Genomic DNA, 23,379 nt, shown 5'->3' with positions numbered 1-23,379 from the left:
AGGCTTACAGTTTTTTCTTACTCGGTATATAATATCACAGACTAAAATTAGGAGGATGTAATTTGCATTGCTAGAATCCTTGCAAGGCAGCGAATAATTTTAATATAAACGTCATATATTTTGCACAAGAGATTAAAATTTTAGCCCTTTGTAATAAAATTAATTAGAACGTGTCAGTTCAGTGACATTTTATAAGAGAAAAACTTAGTCACTCTTAAGGATAGATAAATAAATAAGCACTAGACCTTGGCATCGACTGTCAAACATATCACCTCACCCCCCTCCCCTATCTTCCCATAAGCTGATCGTGAGTAAATAGACCATTTCATGTCTCATAATTTTAGCTGTGTTGATTTATGAGTGTTTGTTTTTACATAATACTACAAAAACCAATATTTTGATTTTCTAGGAGATAGGCTGAGGTGCATCTGGGTAGACTCAGTCTTTTTAGTATTTTGTGTTTCTCTCAAGTACCAAACTAAATTATTCCATTGAAACAACACTTCGATTTAGTGCGAATTCGGTTTAAAGTGATCTCTCTTGGAACGTATCTCGTGTTATATCGATGTTCTACTGTATACTGTATAGATATGTGACTACAGTAAAAAAATCTTCTTGTATCAAGTTGTGTTACTTATCATTTTCCAGGGTACACCCTTCAGTATGAGACAGTTTAGATGGCTGTTTAATTGTACAAGAATCCCCGGTCGAGGTGCTGACAGTCTTTATTCAACTTGGAAAACAAGTAAGTTTATCTGTAAATGGTCAGCTTCTTATATGCTGATTAGGATGTACAGTACTGTATAAAACTAAACAGTGTATGTTGCAAAAGTGTAACTCAAAGTGGTAGTGGTGGTTGAGGTGTAGTTTAAGTAGTGTTGGTAATATACTTTATGGTAGTGGTGGTGATTGAGGTGCCATTGTAAATAGTGTACTCCACATGACTGGTGTGTAATAATAATAATTGTGTCATAGTTTATGCCATAGTGGCATGGTACAGCTCTTTCACCATGATTCCCAAACATTGTCCACTCTGAGTAAGCTTTCAGTCAGACACTGTCCCATCCCAGTCATCTGTATGCAATAGTGATTGGTGTGCAATATCCCTGTATTTAACTCCTACGCCCCGGTTGACGTTCCGGAACGATCATCCAGGGCGCCCCGGTTGACGTTCCGGAATGATCATCTAGGGCACCCCGGTTGACTTTCCGGAACGCGCCCCTTTTCGCAGCATTGTTTGAATGCCCAGTGTAGGTTATCAGGTTCCAGTGTGACTATTTGCGTGTCACGCCACACGCTCGACCACAGGGAAGCTTCTGGAATGTAAGTACCTACTTTTGTTTGTTTCATTTTAATTGTTTGTCCAATTTATCATGTATCAAAGTATTATTGCTAAAAGTAGTGGAGTTGTATTATTGTGTATTATTACTGGAAAATAATGCTATGGTTATGTTATAAATGTACTTATTTGTGGAATTATTATTCCAAAAATTATTTTTATGCATTATAGGTATTTGCTCTCCTTAACACAAAGACAGCCTGGTGACAGACTGCTGTGTGTTGCCGAGCACTTTTATGAAAAAAAATGCAAATAAGATAAATTCTAAATGAATTATTTATAGGAAATAAGTATTATGATCAGTAAATATATGCATTACTGGCCATCACGTACACAAAGGCAAGCAGAAAATGGCCGCGTCAAAACAATGCTGTCCCCGTATCTCTCTTGCTCTGTGCTGCCATTTTCCCACCACTGCGGCCCCAGGGAAGTTTCTAGAGGGTCAATATATAGTTTTTCTTACTTCTTTTTTATTTTTTTGTCATTTAAAAAGGTTAAAAAATATTTTTGGAGAAGTTGATTTTTCTCAATTTACCCCGCATGGGGGGGGGGGGTACGGCCAGCGGCACCGGGGCGTAGGGGTTAAAATTTTAAGATGATGCTGATTTTCCCATAATACATACCTATGATTCTTTCACTTTTCTTTTTCAGTTGTGAATGTTCTTGCTGTCATGACTAACTGAATAAAAGTAGTATATACCGGCAGGTATAACAGAATTACATAACTTATTTAATGCATAAATGTCTTAGTAAATATACCCAAGGTGAAGTTGAAGGTATGGAAGCCAGAAAAAGGAAATGGCTTTCTTTGGGGAAGTGTATCACTTAAAAATACAGTAGTACCCCGCTTAACGCGGTCAATTGAACCCACAGGGTACCGCGTTAAGTGAAAACCGCGTTAAGTGAACAACAGAACATATGGGATTAATTCCAATAGAGACTGGCCCGACCCCCAAACTCCACTTTTTGACGACACACAACTATGTTGTAGTAAAAATTTTATCTTAACTTTATGATGGTATGCACACACAATTAATAATTAAGAGAAATATCAATAATATTAGGTTTTTTAACACTTGCATTAGTAGAAAAGATGGCTGGGCACACGGGGATGGGGGGTTGGTTCCGAGGCAGAGGGCAGATTATTGGCCCTCACCTGTATCACTTGTATCAATTGTATCACTATCCACCACAGAGGCTTGCAGGGCCTCTTTGTCAAACCCCTCAAAGGCCATATAAGTCCATATCCTCACTATAATTATCACTATCACTGACTTGGGCCGGCTGTGGTGGGTGGCGGGTGAAGAACTCGGTAATGTTTTGATGACTGGGCGACCTTGTGCGCATCGTGCCCGCGCCGCTTCCCGCGTATATGATGAAAAATTCCGCGTTAAGTGAAAGTTCAGCTCTGGCGAGGCACCGCGTATATGATAAAACGCGTTAAGTGAAACCGCGTTAGGCGGGGTAATACTGTATATCTGAAGGAATGAACATTTGAGAAAAAAGAAATTTTTTTATAAAAAGGATCACAAAAAGTGTCAGTTTGTATGTCGTTATGTTGTAACACTTTCTAAACCCTGTAATTCTCCTTCACTGTGCTGTACGTTCTTCAGGATCATAAGCTTCAAAAAAAAAAAGAACAGAAAGGGCATAAGTTGTTTCTTAAAGGCCTCCACAGAAGTCAGCTGCTTCATGGATGCAGGCAACTGATTGTACAATCTGAATGCTGTAGGAAAAGGATCAGGCATCAAAAGAACATTCATGCGCTGCTCTAGGCTCCCCATATATTCAGTCAAGCAGTTTCACAATTCATTTACTCAACAGTACCACCATTCATTCTTACCCTTTCATACACTCCTGACTTATGTCATTTCACCTATTCCTTAGTTCATTTCTGTACATTTCAGCATTGTTGCACACAAAATTGAGAGATTGAGTTCCCTTTACTCATCAAAGTTTCAGTTAGTCTTTACTTATTACCTTGACACACACACACACACACACACACACATCCTTGACCACCGAAGGGTCAAGACGTACCTGACGCTCCTCTCGGAGCAGCCAGGTCAACTGTTAAGTTGGCCCATACCAACCCCCTCCCCTGAACCCTCCTCCCCACCGGAATATCAACAAGTTCTCGCCAGAAGTTACAATTTCATTTAGGAAAGGAACGGAACCAGTGTTAAACAGAGGTGAACAGTGCTTAAGTCAGTGAGAACAACTCAACAGTAACAGTCGTACCCAAGTTAACCTTCACACAGTGAGGTCCCAGGTACCCAGAGATAATGGCCCGTGAGACCCAACAACAACCAGCGATGTGTTAATCCGTCTATGATAGGAAGGCCTAAGACCACACCTCACTCATATAACACCATCTGTGAGGGAATTACTACACCACATGTCCCTCATAACACCATATGTGAGGGAATTACTACACCACGTCAAGTCCCTCATAACACCATCTGTGAGGGAATTACTACACCACGTCAGGCCCCTCATAACACCATCTGTGAGGTAATTACTACACCACGTGAGGTCCCTCATAACACCATCTGTGAGGTAATTACTACACCACGTGACGTCCCTCATAACACCATCTGTGAGGGAATTACTACACCACGTGAGGCCCCTCATAACACCATCTGCGAGGGAATTACTACACCACGCCAGGTCCCACATAACACCATCTGAGAGAACTACTACACCATGTGAGTTCCTCCTAACACCATCTGGGAGGGAGTTACTACACTACGAGTTTGCTGTTCAACACCTACATTAATCTGTATGTTCCTTTACCTTTCTCTAATGAAGGCTTTTGTTAAACCACCAATGTATGTAATAAGTCATTTATGTCCAATGTATATTTTCAGCCTTCGGGCTGCAGAATTTTTTCAATAAACCGTTAATTATTATTATTATTATTATTATTACACATATTACACACACACACACACACACACACACACACACACACACACACACACACACACACACACACACACACACCACACCTTTTTTTTCTCTCTCTCTCCTCTGTGTCTCTCCAACTGTAACGACTTATGCCTCCAGACTGGGAACGGTTGGTATGGAAATGACTGATGAGGTGACCTTGCTTGCCCAAGATGTACAGGAGTAAGCCAGAAGTTAGTTGTGTATAATTTTGTGTCATGTTTTGTTCTCAGAGGATGAAGGTGACTGTCCTCTGCACATCATATTCCTCTGTCATGGCCACATCTGGACGATGTATCCCTGGGACTCAGCAGGTAATACTTCACCCACGATTTTGTCTAAGATCACAATCACCGATGTATACCCTATTCTTTATTCAGCAACTCACTACATCTTGGAAACTGATGCTGCCTGTAAGAGAAGAGAGGGGAAGAATTCATGCATGGATGTCACACCTCTCTCCACCTTTAAATAAGAATTAGTTATGGGACACCATCCAAAAGAGTATACAGTATACCATTAACAAAAGTGAGTGTCAAATGTTGTTGATGTATTATGGCATTGAAAAATACACTGTATTCAACCTAGCCAAAACACAACAATACTCCTTGACACTAGTTTAGTCGTATCTCGTCCCCAGTTTTGGCAGTACAGGAAAGGTTACCAATTTTACCAATTACTATATAATATTTTGTTTCTTGATATTTGTCAAGTGTTCCCTATGGTCTCCTTCATCTTATAATAGGTTTTGCATGTATAGTTCTGAAAATTTTATGGGAGCTTGTCAGTAGAATGAAGTTATATTGATATAAAATTTTTGAATGTCAGGTGTATATTTTGGGAATCATTATACTTTTTTTATTTTTGTCACGATATATATCCTATCATGCTAAGTTTGTTTACTGTAGCATTTGTCTCTTTTCATTTGAATCTTATCAATTGTGTAGATATCATAAATAGTATTGAAGTACGGTATTGCATTGTAACAAAGTAAATCTGTCGTATGACTTGGTGAAGGTTGAATGTAAACTCACACGGTTGTTCTTCTAGTGTTCTTGACCTTTCTTCAATGTTTCAGGTTTTATCATGTGAAGGATTAGTCTAAAGTGTCACTGTACTGGGCACATGATTACCCTGTCTTAAACACTTCAGTTTACACAGGAGGAGGAGGGGGGACACCTCTTTTCATAGATCATTAATTATTTAATTCTAAGTTGTCACATTCTGACAGTGGACTCTGCCCCAAAGCTTTCATGGTATTTGCCTTCTGGTGTGTGAAAGTGTGTATGTGTATGGGTGTGGGTGGGTGGGTGATAGTTTATTGAAAGAGCATGGCATCCAATAGGCTGAAAATATACAGTTACATAAATGGGGAATGGATCAATTGATTGAAAAATAATATACAAGTAACATAAGTGATACAAATATGATATATTTAAATAACATGATGGGGAGAAGGTCATATTACAGGGCATTTCAACGTAGTAACAGTGCAAAAAATAAGATTGGCCGGGAGTGAACACACTGGTTGACTACGAGTGTATGTGTGTGTGTGTATTAGGGGCCATTCAAAAATTACATAACACTTTTCTACCTAAATTTATACCCCCCACCCCCTGCAACACACTGTAACACCAAGCCACACCCCCCTAAAATTAAAATATTACGTAACAACCCTGAACCCCCCCATCCCGGACTCACAACACTGCTCCAGATCACACCAACAGCTGAATAATATGCAGGGGTGGGCAAGATCCCTAAAATTTGCACAGAAGTGAAAATTTTCATCCATTTTGTGTGAATTTCCATGGTGCGAATAAGTGCAAAACTGATGGACATTGTTGTCACGTTCATTGTATTAGGCGCTGGTACTGTTAATAATAGGCTTGTCTTGTTTTGTGCGAGGGAGTAGTTATCATCACAACCACTATATCCATCAATACAGAACGTTGTAAGTGCGTATTATGTATAATGTACTTACGAGGTTTTGCAAGAGAGTCGGTATTTTTCTACAGGTCATCAAATGCCAAGATACAGCTTGCTGTAATGCACCAAGAAGTTCTTACTTTTCAGTTATTACCAAGAGATTCTTGCCATCACCACTTCCCCTTGTACAGACAGCAGATGGCTTATTATGTTGTCTTGATGATTTGAGTGCCAAATATCCACCGCTCTTTGTCAATCTAGCACTGGCCAAATCTGTGCTACCAGCTCGGGCAGTTAAAAACTTTCCAAGTTGCCTACCATATGATTTGGCATGTTCTAGTCTGAAGAATGAGCTACAGAAGTGCATCTGTGGAACTTGTGGCAAATACTTTGCCTCAGTCAAGTCCATGACTTCACATATTAAGAAACACTGCTTGAGTCGCAGTAGCCATTCTGTTGTGAGTGCTCCAACAGAAAGGCTGTGACCTCAAAGACTAGCTGCCAAGAGACAAAGGGAATTCATGTGTGTTGTCAAGTACAGTACCTGGAAAAAGAAGAATATGAGTGGCACATGGAGGAAGAATTGGATACTGAGGGACTTGAAATGCCAACTGAGATCAGGGCTAACAAGGGAACACCAATCAAGACTGTACAAAGTAGAGAACCAGTGTGGCAGGAAGATTGTTAGATCTGGGACAACACAGATGAACCTGGACACTTAAATATTTAGACTGAGAACTGAGTTTTCAGAAATACAGTAAATTGTTTTTTGTTTTTTGACATGCAAACAATGTATCAGGAATATATTACATAAAATATATTTGCTTTCATTATTAAAGTTGTATTACTTGCTTTTACTTGAAAAAAAAGAAAAGAATATGCATGCATTTGACAAGGTATCGAAAGACCTCAGTACATAGATTTTCTTTGTAATTGTTAATGCACTTTTAGTATTAAAGACTTTCAAAGATTACATCTGTATTATTTAGGATTTATTTTATTTTTTACTGTTACATAACACTTCTTCTGACACCTGTAACACTTGGCTTGATACCCCCATCTGTGTTAGGTAAGTTTTGAATGGCCCCTTTGAAGCACACTATGGATTTTTTTTCTATGATCATTAGTGTATAAGTCTTTGCCTTTCCAAATCAATAAATACAGTACTATACAGTACTGAACAAGTCAGGAGTTTTCAAACAGAACATGTCCACATTTACATAGTGAGATAATTTACGGTCACTGCTCTTGCTCTCCTACTAATGCGACTTATCTCTGTCTTTTATCAAGGTAAGCCTCTGACTCCACCGGAATTAGAAGTACAATTGAGACATATTCGTGAGACAAGTGATGCCTTGGGTCCAGGGCCTAGCCTCAGTGTGCTAACTTGTGATACCAGGGAGAACTGGGCTCAGGTATTACTGACCATTTTATTTATTTATATGCTCTAATAATTAATGTGACAATCCATATCTTCTAAACTTATAAAAATATATTTCTCTGGATATTATAAAATTTACTGTTGAGTTAAAGTAACATTATACAGTACTAATCTCTCCCTTAACTAGTTTTCTTTTAAAGTGAAGTCTTAAAAAAGTGGATTTATGGGAACCATGTGTTTTTTCCAAGTTGTTACCTCGTTTCCACTTACATTACTTGCAAAAAAATCTGATCCCTAATCTTATCTCAGAGATTGTCTGTACACATCCCGGTACAAGTGGATATTCTTGGGCATGTAGGTCGCCCTCGGCCCAGGGTGTACCGTGCTACTGGCAAGTCACATGACTCCCACAAGCTGCTTCTCTCCTTTCAGGGTGGCCCTCCTCCCTTTTTCCTTCTCCTTGTCCAAGTTCCTTTGTCACACGCTGTATGATTACAAACTTAAGTAATATGGTAACATTTACCCATATTTTTTGCATAGGTGCTCCTCTACTTACGAACAAGTTACGTTCCTGGGGTGTGTTCATAAATCCAACTTTACTCTTGTAGATACGAACATGTTGTAAAAAATGAAAAAATAGAGGATGTACAGTACAGTACAGCTATACCCTACAGTACAGCCTTAAAACCTGGCTTACTCTTTCCTCTTGACACTCTGAGTTTAACTCAGGTAGCCCCCCCCCCCCCTCAATGATGATGTTTGTATCTTTGAAATTTTGTAAGTCGAATGTTCGTAAGTAGAGGAGCACCTGTTTTCTGTGCCTGAAGTACCAGTCAGGCCTTTGGGGAGGAAATCACCATCATCACAGTTTTATAGCCATATTCCATGCTTGTGTGGGTTAGCCATGATTATCTGATAGCAGCTCTCGATTCTGCACAGCTTCTTGCAACCTCTTTCTTAAGTTTCTTCTCTCTGAGGTAATTTCTTATAACCTCTCCCCATGCCAATCTTGGTCTAGCCTTGGCTCTCCTGCCCTCCTCATTTAAACTCGCGTGTCTTACTCCAGTTGGTCTCCTCTATTCTCTCCACATGCCTAAATCACGTCATCCTACCTCTATGCAAACCCTCACCAATACACTCAATATTCACCCACCCTTTCTTAAGTCTAAACAGTTTCCTGTCTTTCTCTGTGACATAACACATCTATCTCACCATTCTCATTTTGGTTTACTTAAACTTTTACATCTCATCCTTCTTAACTCCCCATGTTTCACTACCATACAACACCTCATATTTCACACACTTCTCAACTCAGCATAAAATGAATCCTTTCATTTTGCTCCTTAAATTTTCACACTTTCCTTCTTGGCACATAAATCTTCTTTTCCCCGCATATTACACTCAAGTAGTCTGTGCTACAAGGCACAGTTTTCCCCTTTTATCAATTTTGTATCCTTAATAAGGTTAATATCTGATTACCTGACAAGTATACAGTCAATTTGGGTTTTTATGCCACCTTACTTTTACAGCAAACCCTTGTTATTCTTGGGTTTGCGATTCGTGATTTCGACTATTCGTGGTAAGTAGATGGTTACTAGCATATGAGCCTCTCCTGCAGTGCAACGAGTCGCCCCCACGTGCCCAGAGCGTCTCCTCTCCCTTGTTTGACTCAACCATGGCCTGTGATGCAGCATCTCTTGCGTTGTGCTCAAAACTTTAGTGTTTGTGTGAAATGGCCCTGAAAGACTGCCTAGTGTCAGTGCTAGTGATGCCAGTGAAGTGAAATGTAAAAGGCAGAAGTCAGTGATGACCCTGACAAAGAAAGTTGAATTATTAGATATGTTAAAAGAGGGGATGAGTGCTGCCGCAGCTGGTCGATTGTTTAGTACAGTATAGGTATACAGTAGTGCACTAAGGTAGTACAGGTATAAGTTGTTGTTTGTGGTTTTGCCAATTCGTGCCATTCCTTGTAACCTAACCCCTGCGAGTAACAAGGGTTTACTGTATATGATCAACCTACTTGTCATATTCTTAAGCAATGCATTCCCTACTAATGTACAGTACCATATTCACTGCATCCTCAAACTCAAATATTCTTTTGCCTACAGTATTCCTTGTACCAATGCTTTTCCACCATGAACACGCTCATAACCAGCTGTGTGTTCACCGACATAGCCATTTATGTCATCATCCAGTTCAACAAATTTTCTTTAATCAAGTTTCAATAATACATGCAGCAATTCATCTCAGACCATGTCTTCCTCTCTTATTCCATTTTGTGGGTTTGTGGGACAAATGCAGATACAACAATCTCCACATTCTTACACACTAATAACTTTAAAACCAGAATTCTCAGTCAACCTTTTCACCTTTAGCACTTTTTCTACCATTTTTCCAGCAATCAAAATTCCTATATCACCTGACCCAAAAGATTTTGTACCTGTCATTGTTACCAGTAATCAACCTTGCCAATCCTCCTTCCCACTTAGTTTCTTGTGCAGTATTCAACAGCCATCCAGCTTTGTACTGCTCAATGTTTCGACAATCTCCCCTGATCTTTCCATCATAGCATCAACATTCAGACTTACAAATCTGAACTTAACTACATCAGGTTGCTTCACTATGCTCTCATGCAGCTTCCTTTGACAGTGTACAGTATAAGTGATTTATGTGTACAGTACTGTACAGTGTAAAAGGTTTACTTAAGAACTTCAGTTGGAATTTCAAAATTAAATAATAAGAGTTAGGTAATGACCAGAGCTAGATGTCCCCCACTACTCACCACCACAAATCCAGGTAATGGTAGGTAAACAAACCTGACGCCATTGTAACATCAATCCATTGACCTCAGGATGACCCACCACAACCAACTTGAAGGACACCTTTCCAGGCACAACATGTCAATAAAGCTGATTGCAGTATTATACACTTGATGGAGCAGTCTCACAGGTTGCTACCCTTGAGTTTGGGCTCTTGTACTGTCAAGTTGAAGTTCCAGCCTATGAAATTATTAACTGGTACCTTCTGTAAAGACAGTGCACCAACCCAGAAAGTGCAACAGAGACCAGGGGAAAGTCACATCTCTGGGGTCCCGGTTGTCTTTATGTGTGGATGCCCTTCTTATCACTAACCCACTTCTATAGAGTTGGCACTGTGTATTACAGTATACGCCCAGATTCTATATGCCTTACAAACTAGCAAGGCTGACTAGCTGCCAATGTTGTGAATTTTTCATAGCTGACTCTCTAAGCAGAGCATACACACACACACAACCAAAAGGGACAGTATTTTCTCGATTTAACGAACTATTTTGGGCCACCCCTTTCCGTTAAATTGAAATTTCCGCTGAATCGAATTTCTGTTATTTTGTTTACATCCGCTCAGGCTGTGTCCTGCTTCCACCGCATGTGTTGTTCATTGCTTCCTCTTGGTTTACATCTCGGTCAACTAACTACGTACAGTGAGTTCTGCTATAAAGCGTGTTTTGATAACGCGAATTTGCTCTAACGCGATTTATGAATAGAGGAACGATATTTGTATAACGCGAACTCTTGTTTGCTGTAACGCGATTTTTGCTTACTATTTCTCCAATTTTGTGGTATTAACTGTGAATATGGTAAAGAAGAATATCTCTAAGAAGCGTTCTGGTGATCGAATTCCCGGTGATGATCGTAAAAGAAAGGATATAACACTTGAAGAGAAGCTTGGTGTTATCAACCTCAAAATCACCCTTCTCCCCCATCAAGTTATATTCATATTTTTTCAAGGTAAAGTGTTACATTTACTGTATGATTTCATTATTAGATATGAATGTAACATTTATTTAGACTGTGCTATCCTTTGTGTTATGCTAACTACTAATTTTTTTTCGATTTCGAGTAGTAATCTGCACCTAACCCTATTTTCTCCATAAGCCCTGTTATTTCTATTACGCGATTTTCTATAACACGATATTTTACAAGAACACAACTATCGCGTTATAGCAGAACTGACTGTACTGTGCTTCGACATCATGCTGAAAGTCTCTCAGAGAGGAAGTGGTGTGGGGGAGAAAAAGTGAAAAGAGTGCAACTATCAGTTGGAAAAAGGTTTGGAAATTATAGAACAAATTTAAAACAAACACTGAACTCCTTAGTAGGGTGTGTCATAGGAGGGAAGATCAGCTAAAACTAATGGCCCATCACTTTTTTGGTAGATTTTAGGGTATATAAACAGAAAATAATTTCAGTTTCAATATTTTGCAACCTTTTGCTAGGTAAATTTTAGCGTGAAATTTATCGAAAATCTAATGTACAGCTGCATTAGTGCATTACAATTAAATAGTGAACATTGCTTTCTGACTTCATTCTTTAACAACCCAACTAACAATATTTTTTTCTGTTTCAGATTCTGATGCATTTATAAGTTGATAATATTTGCGATGGCTGCTTGTATCAGGACGAGGAACCAAAAATCCAGCCATCTCAGTCACTATCTTGGGTCTGGGAGAGAGCTCCTGAAGTCGGAGTTGCCTACATTGAGAGATGCTTTGAGATACGGTGTTTTAATCAGGCAAATCAGTGAAAATAACCAAAGAACTTACACAAACAAAGACATTGCCAGTGATATGACCAAAGCTGTCTTGGCACAGTACACTCTGGCTAACGCTCAGTTCAAGCCTCCAGTCATAACAAGTCAGAAGAAGATTAGTGAGAGACTGCTAGCCAGTTGGGAAAAGGCAAGAGATATCTCTCTTGGGAGAGGAAAACTTGCAGTTAAGGACAGCTTTGCCAAGCAACTGGACCAGTTATTTGACATAATTACTTGCAAGTGCCCAATTGTTCTCTGTCCTGAGTTTGGATGCGATCGTGACTGTAAATCCGAGGCCCACATCTCCTGTATTTGCAAGCGTGAACTGAAGATTCCTGTGATCGAACTGGCATTTGTCAAAGCACAGAGAGAGAAGACTGGCAGTATAGGGGCTCTCATGATTTCTAGCCAAGATATTCCGGAGTCCAAGAGACAGGAGGCTGCCACAGAGAGACAGAAGAGGAGAAGAGTTGCCGAGGAAAAGAGACTTGAGAAGGCCCAGGGTGAGGTAAAAAAGGCCGATGATTGGAGTCAAGCTGATTCAGAGTTTAATGACTTCCCCATGGCTGATCCGAGTGCTGACCAGGAAAATGGTGACTTTGTCCCTAACCCAGAAAATAATGATCCCAAACCTTCCAGGCATAAGATTCGAAATAGGAAAGATATCCCGAGCATAGCTCTGGCCAGCATGCGACACCACACTGGTCTCAGAGAAACTGCAGAGATAGCAACAGCTGCCTGTGTTGACGGTGGTTTGATAACACCTGATGATGTTCACCTGGTGATAGATCATAACAAAGTAAGGAGAGCTCAGGAGAATCTTGTCAGTAACCTAGAAGAGGAGTTTGATAAGGGGATAAGAGAAAATGGAATCAATTGTTTGTTCTTTGATGGGAGAAGGGATGACACTCAAAGTGTTCAAGTGAAAGTTGAGATTCTGACAGTTGTTCCCTGCCATGGTGAAGGAGGAACACTACTCCTGCTGCAGTGAACCAGGAGGGAAGTATTTGTGGCATTTCACCCAGGAGAAAGATGACACATCAGGAAACCAGCTGAGATAGTGGCAGATAACATTGTGAACTGGCTCAGAGAGAGGAACGTAGACCAGACCCTGCAGGCCATTGGAGGGACAGCACCAACACCTAACACAGGGTGGCAAGGGGGTCATACAGTGGATAGAGCGAAGATTGGGGTGAAGCTGGTCTGATTGTTTCAGACTTCCACACCAACGAAGTTGCCACTCAGACACCTGATCCAGGAGCTGGATGGCAAGACTCTTTCAAACAAATAGATGGTCTGGTCCTCTTGCGATGCTGACTCGCCACTGAGTTAGAAATAACCGCTTTGAAAATCACAGTTGGCCCTCCACTCGTTGAGCTTGCACATACTGTCATTGACGACCTGAGTACTGACCAGTACTATGGTTACATGATTTGCAGTGCCATCAAAACTGGGGTCATACCTGATAGATTTGCTTACCTGCAGATAGGTCCAGTCTCACATTCTAGGTGGCTCACAACGGCTCTCAGGTTCTGCAGAATTTGGGTCGCTCATCATAAACTGAAAGGGAACCAGCTTCACAACCTGAGACTTATTGTCCAATTCATCGTGAGTGTCTACTTGCCAAATTGGTTCAACACCAGGGTCAAGTCATCGTTCTCCGAAGGTCCGAGGCATGTTCTCTTCCAGCTTGAGCCTCCTGGAGGAGTCAGCTGGCGAAGGTTGTTCAGATTGTGGATAGATCAGAGAGGAGATCTTCCCATGCCTATCCCGAGGCAGTTCTGCAGACAATGCCTGCAGTAAGGGATGAGGAGGAGAGAAGAGTGGCAGTCAAAAGATCTGGATAGACTTATGAGAGGAGGATCTGGGCATGACGAATCATCAGTTGGTGACGGCCTTCAGGTCAGGAAGACTCTGAAGTCAATCTAGGGCAAAGCAAGACCCTCATTGATCTCATATAGGATCTGATAACATCCAGGGGGGGGGCTGGCAGGCGAGCCCTCTACCTGCAGCCCTACCCAATGTTCAAGTCAGAGCTTCTGGACAACCCCATGCATGTCCTCGTCTGGCCTCGCACACCCAGAGTATAGAGCGTTGTGTACAGCAAATGAGCGAGGCCAGCAGTCACGGGTACAGCCAGGAGAGGAGGGAAGGCTACATCCGAGCTCAGGTGGTCAGCAGGGAGGTGATGAGTAGAAACTGAATCAAGAAAGACATGTTCTCTATGGTGTGCAGCAACACCGAGTCGTAGTAGTAAAACCGGTTTTTGTATTTGATGATTTTGTTTTCTAAAGGAATATTAAATTTAATAAATGTGTCAAGATCATTCGCTTCACTATTCTGGATCATTTTCATCCTAATAAATTAACCTGATACATTTACTTTACTTTAAATAAGCTTGGTTTAGTGGTGCTGGTAAAAGGGTGGGATATCACTGACACTTTCATAAGATTTCAAGTTAAAATTTACTCAGCAAAAAATGAAAACTTTTCAAATCTGAAGATATCACATGATTCTGCACATAGAACTACATCATTAATACCATGGGCCGATTTTTCAAACTCAAAAAAAAAAAAAATTCGCCTCCGTATGACACACCCTACTCCTTAGTTTAAGGAAAGTTATGAATAATTTTTCTATGTACACATATCATGTCTGAGGTGTCTCTGTAGGTGTGAGCGTATTAACGGAATTAATCTCAATTTAGCGAACTAGTTCACTAAATCGGGTTAAAAATAACAGAAAACATTCCTTCCACTAAATCGAGAGTTCGTCATATCGGACTCCGTTAAATCGAGAGTATACTGTATTAAAAAATATTCTGGTACGCTGTTGTCTGGTAGCCAGCTGTGTGGTATATATTTAGGTGACAGGTGTGTACTGTTGATAAAATATATTCAAGCAATAGATATGTACCCAAAGTCTGGTACCATGCTGTCTGGGCTATACATATTCAGGCAACAGGTGCAATTTGGCAAATTTTGAGACAATGAGTATGATCTTAAAATCTGGAGCCTAGCTGACTGGTCAACAACTAAGCAGTCTATCAGATATAGTTTCATGTAACAAGTATTGTATGCACCAAAAGACTGCTACACATTGCTGCAAGCCAGATGAAGTTGTAGGGAATAGGAGTTTACTAAGACGTACTTGCAGGCAATGGCTGTGTACTAAATGAAACTGCCAGACACAGCTGTACACAAGTTGTCTTCCAGTAAAATAAAATTTCTTCAATCAGTACATTTTAACTAATGGTGTATTGTTGCACTGTAAATGAAAGGTATTTGTAATTATAAGTAGTACTGTACTGTACAGTACAACACTTTACTGTACTTTGTTTCATTAAACTTTCTTTCTTTTCTCCTTTAGGTTTCATTCAGCAAACTTTTTTCATAATTTTCCAGAATGCTGTACAGTGAGTTCTGCTATAACGCGTGTTTTGATAACGCGAATTTGCTCTAACGCGATTTATGAATTAGGAACGATATTTGTATAACGCGAACGCTTGTTTGCTATAACGCGATTTTTGCTTACTATTTCTCCAATTTTGTGGTACAGTGGGGTATGCTATAACGAATCTAATTGGTTCTAGAACCTTTATTCGTTATAGCATTCGTTCGTTATAGGATTAATCCGTTCCAGGTCCCCAAATACAACCACTTAACACTGAAAAATATAATATAAAATTGTAAAAATTGTAAAAAAGTGCATAAATATGCATCTAAACCCCTGAAATAAAGAATATCATTAATATTTGTAATAAAAAAAACAATAAATTAGAAGAAAAAAAATAAATAAAAAAAAAATTTAAATAATGTTCGTTGTAGGAGTTTCGTTCGTTTTAGCATTCTCAATTTTATAGGTAAAACCGTTCGTTATAGGAATATTCGTAGTAGGATCCGTTCGTTATAGCATACCCCACTGTATTAACTGTGGATATAGTAAAGAAGAATATCAACAAGAAGCGTTCTGGTGATAGAATTCCCGGTGATGATCGTAAAAGAAAGGATATAACACTTGAAGAGAAGCTCGATTTTATCAACCTCAAAATCACTCTTCTCCCCCATCAAGTAAAGTGTTACATTTACTGTATGATTTCGTTATTAGATATGAATGTAACATTTATTTAGACTGTGCTATCCTTTGTGTTAGGCTAACTACTAAATTTTTTCGATTTCGAGTAATCTGCACCTCACCCTATTTTCTCCATAAGCCCTGTTATTTCTATTACGCGATTTTCTATAACACGATATTTTACAAGAACACAATTATCGCGTTATAGCAGAACTACCTGTATTTGGTTTACATTTTGATGGCTGTGTAACTAAAATTCATAAAATTACACAATTAACTTGTAGATGTAAGTTTAGTGAGAATACTGTCTGGTTAAGGGAACATTCACAACTAACCAGAATTCTGTACAGGTATTAACCTAATCCGGTCACACACACCAGTTAATATACAGTGTAGTTAAGGGAAAGATTACTGTACTATAGTTGACATACTTGCAGAAAATTCCAAATGTTTTGCAGCTTTTATGAGAGTGAAGACATTATGTTCATGACATACAGAAAATGAAGCCTTAATCTAAACTCTTGAATATTTGAAGTAAAGGAGAACAATGACAAAATATCTATAATGTGTTAAATGATAAGTTCTCATGTTACAGTAATTTATTTTTTACTTACTATTTCACCATAAGAAAGTACAATATGTCACTGTATTAATTAGCTTTAGATAAAGTACTTTCTTAAATATACTCATTATTATTGTCTCGATGAATTTTTTTTTCAGAACCGTGATTGGTTGAAATCCCTGAGTGTGAACAACATGAGGAACCTACACCACATTGACTCCTCCATGCTTGTCTTTGTTTTGGATGACACTACTCCAGAAAACTTTAATCAGGTGAAGCACTTGTGAATAGGGTCTAAATCTTTATTGACTTGATGGTGATTGAAGTTTGATTGACAGTTTGTTTTAAGATTTCAAGACATACACTAATGCTAATTGTCTAATAAGTATATAAGAGTATTGGGTGAATACAAATGATATTCCTAGTGTTAAACATTTACTGTATTATGAAATACAAAGTACAGTACAATGAAAAGTAGGATATATTATTAAGCTTATTTCAAGCTATAGAAGTTCAATATGATCTTTTGTGGTAGTAGGCAGAAGGCAGCTACCAAACAGGGAGGTACTACCACCTGGGAAGATATTGGAAGCATAATGTGTTGTCTAATGGTAGACCCTGCTGCCATATGGCATCACAAAAATTTTGACCAAGTCCAAGGCTGTTTCTCTTACTTTAACAACACAACATACATATATCGTTTCTCATTCTTGATGTTTTTGTTTTGTTTTTTGTGTATTTATTTATGGTTCTTTATTATTACTGTATTTGTTATTACTGTATAATTTTTATTTATTTTTATTCATTTTTATTATTATTATTATATTTTTGCCCCCCAGGCCTCCGATGTGGGTCAGTGACTTGTGCCTGTATTCTATTTCCCTCCATACTTTTTGTAGCAGATCACCTGAACTTTTCTAACAGCCTCATGTGTCCTTTCCTTCAGATTTTCCAAAATTGCTCGCATTGATTGAACAAAAGCTTCATCTTGACATAGACCCCAAGAAAAAGTCAAGGGGGGTTAGATGAGGTGACCAAGAAATGCTCCCCCCCCTCCCCCCCTCCACCCCCACCATGCCCAACCCAACGAACAGGCGTACAGTATTCAAGAATGTTCTCAATATTCAAATTAAAAATGACTTAAAACTCTTTATAACTACATCCTGTTTTTCATAATGAATGTTTAAAATTGGGAAGACCTTTTGTAATTACAGTGACCCCTCGTTTAACGAACGCCTCGGTTAATGAAATTTCGATTAACGAACTGCCTTCCATAAGGATCTTCAATTCAGTTAATGAACAAAAATTCGGTTAACGAATTTCTTACGAACCGACCTCAACATGTTTTCGCTTGCACTGACCGGGCAACCAGCTTTAGTATCAGTCCGCCAATACATTAATCGGTTCTAGGGCTTAAATTCCTTACTATATTAGTAAATATCAAGAAGTTTATACTATTCAATAATTTTAAAAGTTTAATATTCAATTTTTTAGTCATTTTAACAATTATTGAACATAATTGAAGGTAAAGTGACTAGTTTAATGCGCTGCATCCAGCCTCTTAACACAGCAAACAGGCGTTAGTCTCTCTCTGTTTTCACTGGAGGTAACATCTTGCTTGAGACTCTTCAACTAAACGCTTTTTCTCTGTGTTTCCAAGCAAATTATTGGTCATTTTGAAATATATTTTACATATTGACAATATATAATGCAGTGCAGTGTTGATTTAAAGAAAATAATCTTGAATTACACCAAGAGAGCTAAAATTTTATGGGTGAAATGGCGCCATAAGTGACTTCTTCCACCCCAATGCCTTCTTCTTTCCTTTCTCCTCTACCTCCCCATTCTAAATCCCATCATCATCATCATCATCCAGGAGCCTTCTACATACACACCTCAAAGTAAGTGAACTTTTCTACCATTTTTGTTGAATTTAGGAAATTTTCGGTGAGCTGGAACCAATTACCCAAAAATCCATTGAAACAATGGTTTCGGTTAACGAACTTTTCGGTTAACGAACGACCTTCTGGAACGGATTGAGTTCGTTAACCGAGGGGTCACTGTATAATGATTTTTTTTTTTCCAGGTTGTTTGGGAGGGTATCTGTGGAGATACAACAAATCGCTGGGCTGACAAGAGTCTTTCTGCCATTTTGACAAGAAATGGATATGGGGTATTGAATAATGATGTAAGGCTATTTTATTTGAAAATGGTAATTTAGATAACAAGTCATATTAATCCATTACACAATTAAATATAGGGCACAGAGGTGGACAGTAACGGTTACTTCATTACTGAGCTTAAGTAACTTTTTGGAATAAATAAGTTTCTTTAAAGTAAATTTTCCTTCTCAGTACCTTTACCTGAGTAACACTTTAGACAATAATACAGTACTCTTACTTCATGACCAGATACTTATTGCTTAGGGCCTCTTGCTACATTTTTTTTTTTTATTCTGGAGTATGGTGCAGTGTGTGATATTATCCTTGGTGGTCAGAATTCATTGAGCGCACAACTTGCTTCTAGCCAATCATAACTCAGCATTGAACACATGCTGTTTTTCCAGTCAGTCAAAGCATAACATTTGTTCCCGCCATTACCTGGTCTGTTCCACTGATGGGTTTATATTCCATATTACATAGTACAGAACTACGAGTATATATACCCAGGCAATAGTATACTGAATATAATTACAATATAGTATTGGTGTTTGATTTTTCTTTAATCAGGTAATTCTGTGAATCATTTAATATAGACGTACAGTAGGGTGTGTCATAGGAGGGAAGATCAGCTAAAACTAATGGCCCATCACTTTTTTGGTAGATTTTAGTGTATATAAACAGAAAATAATTTCAGTTTCAATATTTTGCAACCTTTTGCTAGGTAAATTTTAGCGTGAAATTTATCGAAAATCTAACGTACCGCTGCATTAGTGCATTACAATTAAATAGTGAACATTGCTTTCTGACTTTATTCTTTAACAACCCAACTAACAATATTTTTTTCTGTTTCAGATTCTGATGCATTTATAAGTTGATAATATTTGCGATGGCTGCTTGTGTCAGGACGAGGAACCAAAAATCCAGCCATCTCAGTCACTATCTTGGGTCTGGGAGAGAGCTCCTGAAGTCGGAGTTGCCTACATTGAGAGATCCTTTGAGATACGGTGTTTTAATCAGGCAAATCAGTGAAAAGAACCAAAGAACTTACACAAACAAAGACATTGCCAGTGATATGACCAAAGCTGTTCGAAGCACAGTACACTCTGGCTAACGCTCAGTTCAAGCCTCCAGTCATAACAAGTCAGAAGAAGATTAGTGAGAGACTGCTAGCCAGTTGGGAAAAGGCAAGAGATATCTCTCTTGGGAGAGGAAAACTTGCAGTTAAGGACAACTTTGCCAAGCAACTGGACCAGTTATTTGACATAATTACTTGCAAGTGCCCAATTGTTCTCTGTCCTGAGTTTGGATGCGATCGTGACTGTAAATCCGAGGCCCACATCTCCTGTATTTGCAAGCGTGAACTGAAGATTCCTGTGATCGAACTGGCATTTGTCAAAGCACAGAGAGAGAAGACTGGCAGTATAGGGGCTCTCATGATTTCTAGCCAAGATATTCCGGAGTCCAAGAGACAGGAGGCTGCCACAGAGAGACAGAAGAGGAGAAGAGTTGCCGAGGAAAAGAGACTTGAGAAGGCCCAGGGTGAGGTAAAAAAGGCCGATGATTGGAGTCAAGCTGATTCAGAGTTTAATGACTTCCCCATGGCTGATCCGAGTGCTGACCAGGAGAATGGTGACTTTGTCCCTAACCCAGAAAATAATGATCCCAAACCTTCCAGGCATAAGATTCGAAAGATATATCCCGAGCATAGCTCTGGCCAGCATGCTACACCACACTGGTCTCAGAGAAACTGCAGAGATAGCAACAGCTGCCTGGATTGACGGTGGTTTGATAACACCTGATGATGTTCACCTGGTGATAGATCATAACAAAGTAAGGAGAGCTCAGGAGAAACTTGTCAGTAACCTAGAAGAGGAGTTTGATAAGGGATAAGAGAAAATGGAATCAATTGTTTGTTCTTTGATGGGGAGAAGGGATGACACTAAAGTGTTCATGAAAGTTGGAGATTCTGACAAGTTGTTCCCTGCCATGGTGAAGGAGGAACACTCACTCCCTGCTGCAGTGAACCAGGAGGGAAGTATTTGTGGCATTTCACTCCAGAGAAAGATGACATCAGGAAACCAGCTGGAGATAGTGGCAGATAACATTGTGAACTGGCTCAGAGAGAGGAACGTAGACCAGACCCTGCAGGCCATTGGAGGGGACAGCACCAACACGAACACAGGGTGGCAAGGGGGGGTCATACAGTGGATAGAGCGGAAGATTGGGAGGAAGCTGGTCTGGATTGTTTGTGACCTCCACACCAACGAGTTGCCACTCAGACATCTGATCCAGGAGCTGGATGGCAAGACTCTTTCAAACATCAGATGGTCTGGTCCTCTTGGCAAGATGCTGGACTCTGCCACTGAGTTAGAAATAAATCCGAGCTTTGAAAAAATCACAGTTGGCCCTCCACTCGTTGAGCTTGCCCATACTGTCATTGACGACCTGAGGACTGACCAGTACTATGGTTACATGATTTGCAGTGCCATCAAAACTGGGGTCATGCCTGATAGACTTGCTTACCTGCAGATAGGTCCAGTCTCACATTCTAGGTGGCTCACAACTGCTTTCAGGTTCTGCAGAATTTGGGTCGCTCATCATAAACTGAAAGGGAACCAGCTTCACAACCTGAGACTTATTGTCCAATTCATCGTGAGTGTCTACTTGCCAAATTGGTTCAACACCAAGGTCAAGTCATCGTTCTCCAAAGGTCCGAGGCATGTTCTCTTCCAGCTTGAGCTCCTGAGGAGTCAGCCAAGGAAGGTTGTTCAGATTGTGGGCAGACTGTGAGGAGATCTTCCTGGCATGCTCATCCCGAGGCAGTTCTGCAGACAATGCTCTGCAGTAAGGATGAGGAGAAGAGTGGCAGTCAAAAGATCTTGGATATGAGACTTATGAGAGGATCTGGGCATGACGAATCAGTTGGTGACGATTCCTTCAGGGTCAGGAAGACTCCTGAAGTCAATCTAGGTGCCAAGACCCTCACTGATCTCATAGATCTGGATAACATCCAGGCTGGCAGTGAGCCCCCTCTTACCTGCAGCCTCACCAATGTTCAAGTCAGAGCTTTCCTGGACAACCCCATGCATGTCCCTGCCTGGCCCTCGCACACCCAGAGTATAGAGCGTTGTGTACAGCAAGTGAGCGAGGCCAGCAGTCACGTGTACAGCCAGGAGAGGAGGGAAGGCTACATCCGAGCTCAGGTGGTCAGCAGGGAGGTGATGAGTAGAAACAGAAGCAAGAAAGACATGTTCTCTATGGTGTGCAGCAACACCGGGTCGTAGTAGTAAAACCGGTTTTTGTATTTGATGATTTTGTTTTCTAATGGATATTAAATTTAATAAATGTGTCAAGATCATTCTTTTCACTATTCTGGATCATTTTCATCCTAATAAATTAACCTGATACATTTACTTTACTTTAAATAAGCTATTTAGTGGTGTTGGTAAAAGGGTGGGAATACTGAATTTTCATAAGATTTCAAGTTAAAATTTACCTAGCAAAAAATGAAAACTTTTCAAATCTGAAGATATCACATGATTCTGCACATAGAACTACATCATTAATACCATGGGCCGATTTTTCAAACTCAAAAAAAAAAATTCGCCTCCGTATGACACCCTAACGTACAGTACTGTACATATCTACAATGCAGGTATGGGACCATTTATCCTTCATGCTTGTGACCGGGGAGTAGCCGGATAGGGAGTTTACCTGGAATTGGAGTGCCAGGCCTAAAATGTACAGTAAACCCTCTGTAACTGGCTGCAAAAAATCTGTTCAGATCTCTAGATTTGCCACTAAAATTAGTTTTAACTGTACACTGTAACATTAAAGCTTAAAATTTTAGAAATATAAACAGCAATAATGAAAGCATATAAATAGCAATAATGATAGCATGAAAAGAGCGAAACTGGCTGGCCGCCTCAATGCTCACCATAGCAACCAGCGCATCTGGGGATGCTTCCTGGTTGCTTTCCCTAGTAATGATGCATTGCAGACCCTCTGACCTCCACACACTCACCACGGCTTCATATGGAAACATTTAGATAGTTAAAATTTTATGCCTTATGAAAGTTACTATTGTATTTGTTTAATTTATTAATTTTTTATTTTTGTAGGATTGTGTGTGCAAATAACTGAGTAAATGAAGAAAATTACATGTATCTACCCAAAATTAAAATTTGAATAATACTTTATACCTTATAGTACTTCAGGTATTCTATTTTTATTTGCTGTATTTATTTTTGTGTGTGCAGAATTGTGCGTGTATGTAACTGAGTATAAAAAAATTAAAAAAATTACATACAATCCAGTATACAGTACTGTATTGTACTGTACTGTATACAGTTTATACCCAAAAGTGAAAGTTGAAAAATAACAATAACGTAACAAGAGCTCACAGGTTGTGAACAGA

The 23,379-nt window shown here is 39.5% G+C and overlaps 1 protein-coding gene across 5 annotated transcripts in view; it reads left to right on the top strand.

Annotated features, from left to right (window-relative positions):
* Positions 1-23,379, top strand: part of LOC121872648 (peroxisomal carnitine O-octanoyltransferase-like) — a 58,247-nt gene that overhangs the window by 22,346 nt on the left and 12,522 nt on the right. For 4 of the 5 annotated variants that reach the window (XM_042375578.1, XM_042375583.1, XM_042375582.1 and 1 more), the window contains 5 exons: positions 649-745; positions 4,522-4,602; positions 7,505-7,629; positions 16,959-17,072; positions 18,887-18,988. In XM_042375578.1, coding sequence (XP_042231512.1) covers positions 649-745; positions 4,522-4,602; positions 7,505-7,629; positions 16,959-17,072; positions 18,887-18,988 — 519 coding nt within the window. The remainder of the gene's footprint in view (positions 1-648; positions 746-4,521; positions 4,603-7,504; positions 7,630-16,958; positions 17,073-18,886; positions 18,989-23,379) is intronic. The other variant, XM_042375579.1, reaches the window with a different exon arrangement.

The sequence above is a fragment of the Homarus americanus genome, unplaced genomic scaffold, assembly GCF_018991925.1.
Source record: "Homarus americanus isolate GMGI-L3 unplaced genomic scaffold, GMGI_Hamer_2.0 scaffold39155, whole genome shotgun sequence".
Taxonomy (NCBI): Eukaryota; Metazoa; Arthropoda; class Malacostraca; order Decapoda; family Nephropidae; genus Homarus; species Homarus americanus.
Note: the sequence above shows the minus strand (reverse complement) of the source record. Positions and strands in the feature narration are given on the sequence as shown.